General features: G+C 43.9%; 1 protein-coding gene across 3 annotated transcripts; it reads right to left on the bottom strand.

Moving 5' to 3' along the window:
• Positions 1 to 173: 173 nt before the first annotated feature.
• Positions 174 to 7,909, bottom strand: LOC109970263 (otolin-1). Of its 3 annotated transcripts, XM_020617702.1 has the most exons (8): positions 7,809 to 7,909; positions 5,449 to 6,222; positions 5,037 to 5,278; positions 4,915 to 4,952; positions 3,902 to 4,322; positions 3,171 to 3,251; positions 2,147 to 2,227; positions 174 to 1,767 (listed from the first exon to the last, which is right to left on the bottom strand). In XM_020617702.1, exons 3-8 carry the CDS (start codon positions 5,170 to 5,172, stop codon positions 845 to 847), a joined length of 1,680 nt encoding a protein of 559 aa, XP_020473358.1. In that variant the 5' UTR covers positions 5,173 to 5,278; positions 5,449 to 6,222; positions 7,809 to 7,909; the 3' UTR covers positions 174 to 844. The 3 variants fall into 3 exon arrangements, with proteins under 3 accessions (XP_020473358.1, XP_020473354.1, XP_020473355.1); XM_020617698.1 differs by having other exon boundaries at positions 5,037 to 6,222; XM_020617699.1 differs by lacking the exon at positions 7,809 to 7,909 and having other exon boundaries at positions 5,037 to 6,581.
• Between the last annotated feature and the right edge of the window lie 23 nt (positions 7,910 to 7,932).

Below are 7,932 nucleotides of genomic sequence, written 5' to 3'. Positions count from 1 at the left end.
AAATCATTTTTGCCCACACTAAAAATATTTTAGCATGTTTCAAATATAAGTTCATAATTTGAATATTGTTAAATTAATGTATCTTAAAACAAGAAGCAATAATGTTGATGATTGTTATAATCTAGACAAATTAACTTGCATTAGAAACAGTAATTATTCTTATTTCTCTGGCAGCTATTTTCACTTTGTACTTTGGCACAGCAGTGCTTTGACCTCAAAGCTAATGTCAAATGCTAATATGCTTTTGTGAGGCAGGTATAATGTTCACCATGTTCATCAGTGCTAGTTTAGCATGCTAATATTTGCTAATTAGCACTAAACATGAAGTATTGGAGAAATTAAAATGTTGGCCTGATGAGGACACTAAATGTAGTCAGAAAATCAATTAATATCTGAGCCCACTTTCATGGCAGTGGATCCAACAGTTAACTGGATTTCTTAGTGGTGACAGACCAACAGACTGACACTGAGTCAGGCCCTAGCATGGCTTTGCTTTGGTTCTGGCAGCCACTCCTCATGCCTCCCTCAAGACCCACCTACCACAGATCACATTTAGAACCAACTCCGGTTAATGTCCACAAATGGTAACGATGGAATATTGAACCTCATCACCTGTAACATCACATTTTGGGGCAGTTGTGATTGGTTTCATCAGATAACAGTGGTGAGGAGTAGAAACTATACGACTTCTTGTGCACCACAGTAACTTGTCTGATGGAAAACTTCATCTCAAAAATGGACAATTTTACATTATACCCCTCCTTTAAAACTTGCAGTTATAAATACACTTTGTTTGATTGGGTGTGCATGCATACTTCATCTATGTCTGTCATACTGACGTGAGCTATGGTTTAGAGGTGGTGGTGGTGTGTGCAGGACCATTCCAGCTGAAGTCTTCATCGTGATAGTTATTCGGGAAAACATGATTGCGACCAAAGGGCAAATCACAGGAGTCGGGGTATATCAGATGCCCAGAGAATGTGCTGCTGCTCTCACTGTCTGTGAATATACCATTAGTGACAGCATTCTTCACCTGCAGCCACACCTGGTCTCCGGCAGCGAGATGCAGGATGACAGTTTGGCTGGCAGTGGCTTGGTTGATTCCTACTGTTACTTTGACGACAGGGTAGAGGTTGAGAAACAGGCCAACCTTGAGTGGCCTCTGGGCCACTGCCAGGTCGAAGGTGAAGGTGTAGGTGCCATTGATGGGGGCTGTGTAGATGCCGTTAAATGGGTTGAAGTGCCCTTGCTCATTAGTAATGACAATTTGGAAAGGAATGGGAAAGTCTTCAATAGGAAATGAGTAGTTGAGTTTTGCAAAGAATGCCGATTGGATGACTGGGGAGCACGGACCGGGTGGCCCAGTCATACCAATGATGCCCTCATTGCCTTTTGGTCCAATGGGACCCTGTATGCCTTGGGCACCAGTGTCACCTTTGTCCCCCTTAGCCCCCTTTTCTCCTGGTCTGCCATCAATTCCATTCACCCCATCGATGCAGTTACATACACCCTCCCTTCCTTGATCACCCTTCTGGCCATTCAGTCCAGGGTTGCCAGGTTGACCCAGGTCGCCTTTATCGCCCTTAAAGCCGTTGGGTCCAGTAGGTCCCTGCACTCCAGGTAGGCCTCGGGCTCCAACTGGTCCAGGGAGGCCTTGTGGACCTGGTGGACCTTGAACGCTGTCGCAGGATTGAGGGCATAAGCCATTTTCTCCTTGAGGACCCTGTTCACCTGGGGGCCCTTCCAGTCCTTGGTCCCCTTTATCACCTGGGGAAATAGTAACATACACATCAAGAATATCTACATTAGATTTGAGCATAAGTTCAGCTGGCTGGAAACTGGCTTTTGACAGACAGCAGCAGTAGCTGTAAGAGCAGTGCTGTGCTGTCAGTGAAAAGTAGAGTGAGGATGTTTTCAAAAATAATGCTATGAATAGGTTTTATTTATCAATTAACTTCATGTAGAGTGCAGTGAAGAGTTTTTCCATTCCCATTTCTTACCAACAGTGAGTGTTGGTCTATTAACAATGACCAGGGTCTTTTCCTAGCCTTACCCAAGTAGTTATTATCATAAAACTGATTTATTTTTGCAACAATGTTTTGCAACTGTTAGGGAAGGTCCTGGCATCACAGTGATGTGAACAGACCTTTGAAGCCTCGCTCTCCCTTTGGCCCCATGAAACCGACAGCTCCAGGCTGCCCTCGGTCTCCCAGATCGCCCTTCTGACCTGTAACAACAGACAAAAAGAAATTATCCCAATAAATGAAAAGCAAAAGGCGACTTGTGTTAAAAGACTAAATCAATGTGTAACTGAATGACTAGTCAGACTAGGTTGAGTGCATTGGCCTGTTTTGATGACAGGTTCGAAGATGTGTCTACTGGCTGCAGATGAGAAAAAAACAACCAAAGGCAGGTTTGTGTAAAAAAAACAAAAACAAATACAAATCAAGTATAAAGGCAAAACTAAGGGAAACGGGGAAAGGTTCAAGACCTTTGCATTGTCTACAGTCCAATTTAAAGCCACTACATGTAAAAAATTTAATATTTTTTCTTTCTTTGGCGCCACCTGGTGGAAGCACTAACAGTGATACTGTGTGAGGCCCCCACCTCTAAGATGGTTAGTAGGAGTAGTAGGAGGGCTGTTAGTAAGGAGACGAGGGGCATAAATGGAAGAAGGGTTAATGTGGCAATAGCAATTAGTTGAATTAAGTTACCTGTACAACAACAAGACTAAGGGTTTGTTTTATATTGTCTTGTTTTAAGTATTTTTGAATAGTTTTTCAGAGATCCTTATGGCTGAAATACAGGTATGTTCCCCATTGCTGGGTTAATTATAGGAGTAATATTCTTGTCCTCGATTTCTTGATCTCTTGAATACTACTATATTTTGTCTTGTTCTTAGGTATTTTGATTTGTTCTCAGGGATTAATTGTGGGAGGATCATTCTTGTTCTTGATTGTCTCTCAAATACTATATTCTGTTTGGTTTTAGGTACTTTGGAATTTGTTTCTCACAATATGTGTGTGGTGTTTGTTCTTATGGTGTTTTGTTGCTGCTCTCTATTGCTGCTGGAACACAGACATTTCCCCATTGTGGGATCAATAAAGTCTTACCTACTTACCAACCTACCTTGTTTGTTCCCTTGACAAAGTTATTGATCTGATACTCACCCTTTATTCCTGGACGGCCTGTGAATCCTGCTTGACCTTTGAGCCCTGACATTCCTCTAATCCCAGGACTACCGGGATTGCCTAAACAAAGATTAGAGCGAGGTCAGTTTTTGTTTTAAAACTTAGCATTGAAAGACTCCAGGGGAAATCGAAATAACAACCCTGGCAATGTTTGTGCCTTGTTTCACTTTCCTACAGAGACCTGTGATTCTCAGACTTTGTCATGACCAAATTATTTTATCAAGCATTAAGACCTTTATGGAAACTAGTAATAAAATATAAACAGGTGAGCTTTTTTAACATAAAGTAAAATAACTATTTCTCTCTTCATGCAAGTTTCTCATTAGATCCACATGCAGACTCCAGGCTCAAGAGCACAGTATGTTCTCGTTTTATGGCTTCTTTACATTTTGGGTTTGATGTTGATCACATCACATCACTGGGACCACAGTGAAATCTACTTTTCACTCCTGTCTTGTTTATTTTAGCTGAAAATTGAGAAATTTATAAACAAGATTAAATATCTACGACAAACTGCCTGAAAAGATGATCTTAAACATAACATTTAATAATTTTAGATATAGTTTCATTACAGTGCCAGTGTTTGACCTGCATCAGCAGGAGCCACTCCCTGGCAGCCATCACCACAAACTGTTTGATATCCTGATGTAAGAGCAGTCGAACAAAAACACAGCTCAACTCAAACAAGTAATGTAAAGTGGTGCCCATGCCTGGAAGACCCCGGTCTCCACGGTCTCCTTTGGTGCCTTTGCAATGCGAACACATGCAGAAAAATGGAATCTCGTCCACACGTGGCGGAACCGGGGCGTTCAGCAGCATGTCGCAGATTGTGGATTCTTGCAGGACGGGTGTCACTGAAAGGTTCGAGTCAGGAGTCTCAAACATGGTGAAGTTGCCTCCCTGTTGCCCTGGTCCTGGCTCTGGAGGGGGACTCAGCCCGAGGCCGTTGCGGGATATTGGTGAAAATTCCTCCATTGACTCAGAAACCTCCTTCTGCTCTGAGCCAGGCCAGAGGAAAGTGTGGTGGTCCGAGGTGGAGCCTTCGTCGCTGGACTCGGCCTGATCATTGTTTTGTAGGAGCATGGCTGAGCAGAGGGAGGTCAGGGTGAGGAGTCCCAGCAGCCTTAACATCTGGAGGAAGGAGATGGGATAGTTACACTGAGAACATTTGCATCAGTCTGTTTGTGCTTATTCCCATGCTGTTCTATTATTTTTTTTATAAATCACTTAAGCTTGTTTTAAGAGAAACTTCTCCAGAATCGAGTGCCATTTACTGTATTTTCCTACTGCCACAACCGGCCGCTGTCTGCTGATCTCACCTGACTGGCTGATGACATCTTCAAGTATCTCATGTCCAGATAAAACCCAGATGTTATTTAATTGGTTTTCATTTAGATTAAGCGTTAGGACAAAAAAAATGTAGAACTGTTATAACTAAGAGCTGTGGACTGACAATACAGCCATAAAAGAAAAATTTTATCATAATCTTTTTGCAAATACCTTCCAAACCTGACTGACAATACAGCCATAAAAGAAAAACTTTACCATAATCTTTTTGCAAAAACCTTCCAAACCATTTGGAACATTTTGTTTAGTTTGTTTCTGATCTTTACAGAAATTGCTCAGACAAGCAACCAAAGGAAACTAGATTATATTCCAGACAAACTAAACTGTTCCCAGACTCAAAAATAAAGCCCCCAGATATGTTTTAAGAAAAACTCACCGCTCTGTCTGAGTTGTGCAGCATCACCTGGAGGATTTCTAGGGAGATGAGCAAGATGAAGGAGGCTTTGATTTATTTATAAGCCTCGCCCAGAAGTAAACGTCTTTAAGGCTCCGTCTCACCTGCTGGTCCACGGACAAAGACTGAGGAGGGGGGAAGGAGGGAGAGGGAGGGCGGCATGTCTTCACCGGCCTTTTGTGAAAGAACTGGGCCTTCTGCCTGCGACACGACCTCCTTCATTACAAAACAGAAAAACATATCCAGAGCAGAAAGAAGAGGTGTCTCTGTTTATCTCTCCATCACTGTCCTTTCAGAAAGCCGCAGTCTTTCCTTTGACAATGACTTTGTTGTGCAACCACACCTCCTGGGATACATGATATTAATGCAATATATTAGACTCAAAGAAGATAACAAGCAGACACAGGTCAACACTTGTTGGCTGAAATTTAAAACTGGACATCTAAACACTGACAAACCAGTGTGAGATGATTCTTATCTCCTGTTCTGGAACATGAACATTTTTCTCTCAGATACCTGTACTTTACTGAATGCACACTGTTGTGCCACTGCTGAAGTATCTGAGTATTTTCTTTCTGTCCTTTCTTCTTTGTCACTTTTGGTGTTGATGTGCGATAAGAAGCTCAGCCTGTAAACCGATCTCCAGACGACTCACTGCTGCCTTTGGGAATTTGGGATGATGCTCCTGTGAAAACGCTTTTAGGCAACAGGTCAACTTCTGGGAAGATTGGACACATGTCAAGACAAAACACTTCATCAGATGAATTCTGATTCAGGGGGTTGGTTGTTGTTTGCCAAGTTGTTAAGATTCCAAAGTCAGTCAACCTCAGTTCCCTGTCCAGTTCTAGGGTTTACATTTGCTTCAGAAGCATTGGGATGCCTTCAACTTTTGTGCAGACAGGCGACTTCTGAAGCTCTGTCAGAGGGACCGCTGGGTCCTTGGTCTCCTCCCTGACGGAGACCCTTCTTGTTCTTCAGTCTGGTCAGATGCCAACTCCCGAAAGAGTCCTGCTGATTCCAGACCTCGTCCATGTCCCAGTTACTGAGGCCACCAGGCTCCTGGGGACACTCAGAGCTTTAGACATGGTTTGAGCCCTTGTTCCTGATCTGGGCCTCACCACAGTCTGACCACAGAGGTCAACAGTGAGCTCCTGGACCTCTTGTCCAGGTTTGTGTCCTGACCTGCAGTGTGAACTGTGGGACCTTATACACACAAGTGTGTGTCTTTTTACACTCTGTCCAGTCAGCCCAGTTTGCTACAGGTGGACTCCAGTCTGGGTCTGGACAAACCTGAAGAAGAACAAGAGCACAGGGTTATAGATCTGTAGAAGCTGTAAGAAAAACTGAAGGCCTTCAGAAACTGGCGCCACCTTCAACCAGAAACGTCTGCTGTACATCAGACCTGTGCTGGTCAAACTCTGCAGACTAAAACATACATCTCATCTATAAAAAACAGTTTATGGGCGTGAAGGGAATAAACATGAAGCCAGTGTGGACACAAAGCCAGCAGGCAGTGGGCCAGTTCTGGGACCAGCTCAGACACGGCTCCTCTACGTCTCCATACCAACTTCTATTGTGGAAAGTCAAAACAGCCGGGGACACAAAGGGAAACCAAGCCAAGGGAACCAGACAAAAGAAGACAAACAGGATAATGGTTAACCTTAATAAGTGTCCTGGTTTCCACAGCTAGCAGCGCTCTGTGACAGCCTGGAGGCCTGACCAGGTTTCACTCCTGACCCTGCTTGACCTCCGTTCCTGTTTAAAAGGTTTTGCTGATTACTGAGCGGCATGCTGGTCTGAGCTGAGGACTGCTATGGCAAGGTCATGTGACCACCATCACAACATTATCTAACAAAAACATGTCAACAGAGTGTCTTTAAATCTGTCGTCCTGATTTTTCATATTGTGATATTTTGCTTTATTCTGTACAAACAACGTCTGTTACATATCTTATCCTCTGATGCTCTTGCTTCAGGTTGTACAGTGAAATTAGTAATATCTGATTCTGGGCAATATAAATAATTACATCTCCTAAACACTGCTGTTTTCCTTTTCGTCCAGTCAGTGTCTGTCTGGTGTCGGTCCACCTGGAGGAGACGGTCCTTCAGCCTCGGCCTGCGCTGCTGAGTCACTGTGGACTGGATGCTTTGTCGCTTCAGCTGATCTCACATGTGGTTAGAGCATCATAGGACACAAAGGTAACAGAAACACATTGGAGATGTGTGTTGTAATAAGACTCATGAGAACATCAGCATTGGGAACACGGGGCTCAGATGTTGCAGAGCTGAGTGGGTGGAGGTTAAGCTGGAGGTTTGAGTGTGTGTTGACAGTGCTGGCAGACGGTGCTGAGCTGCAGACTGTGGACTCTCAGTAAACACCGCTAGTTAGTCATTAACACAGCAGAAACACAGCAGACTGTCACCTCGGTCCACGACTTTGCTTCTTCACACGTAAGTACAAAACACTCCTCTGTCTTGTGTTTTCATGTCTTGGTTTCATGATGTTGTGACAGTCTTACAGCGTCGTATCGACTTCACTCCGGACTCTGCGGCACCCATTGTTCAGCTTTTGGGGTCAAAGGTCACAGAGCTTCAAACAGGGATTAGTGCCAGTCAGTTTGGTTGTCTCTGCAGTTTCATCCGATCATGATCAGTACTGTAGAAATGTTTCCCTAAAGCCTTTTTAAACACTTAAACAATAAGGTGATGTAGTTGTGATGAAGTGTTTGTGTCATCGCCAGCTCCTCCAGCTTCATCTTTGTAACCTGCTTTAATTTGGTGAGTCATGTTAACCTCCCCACTCATAAATATCCATGTTTGTGCCTGTTTCTATTTCACTGGAGACAGTGGGTAAATACAAACAGTGGACTGGCTCACCTCTGCCTCGTCTCATTGGCTGCAGGTTTGACTGACATCATGTGCCGCCTCGGCCTCTGTGTGTCCGTCTTCGTCGCCCTGTGGTCAGCGTCAGTGCTCAGTCTGTCAGGTGGTTGTGTGGAGA

This window comes from Monopterus albus, unplaced genomic scaffold (genome assembly GCF_001952655.1).
Source record: "Monopterus albus unplaced genomic scaffold, M_albus_1.0 scaffold193.1, whole genome shotgun sequence".
NCBI classification, from domain to species: Eukaryota; Metazoa; Chordata; class Actinopteri; order Synbranchiformes; family Synbranchidae; genus Monopterus; species Monopterus albus.
This window is presented reverse-complemented; position numbering and strand designations above follow the sequence as displayed.

Coding starts and splice junctions, on each gene's coding strand:
- LOC109970263 (XM_020617698.1), bottom strand. CDS start 5,172: ATGTTTTTCTGTTTTGTAATGAAGGAGGTCGTGTCGCAGGCAGAAGGC. Junction 4,953..5,036: donor CTTTGTCCGTGGACCAGCAG/GTGAGACGGAGC, acceptor TCATCTCCCTAG/AAATCCTCCAGGTGATGCTG. Junction 3,252..3,901: donor TGGAGACCGGGGTCTTCCAG/GCATGGGCACCA, acceptor ATCTTTGTTTAG/GCAATCCCGGTAGTCCTGGG.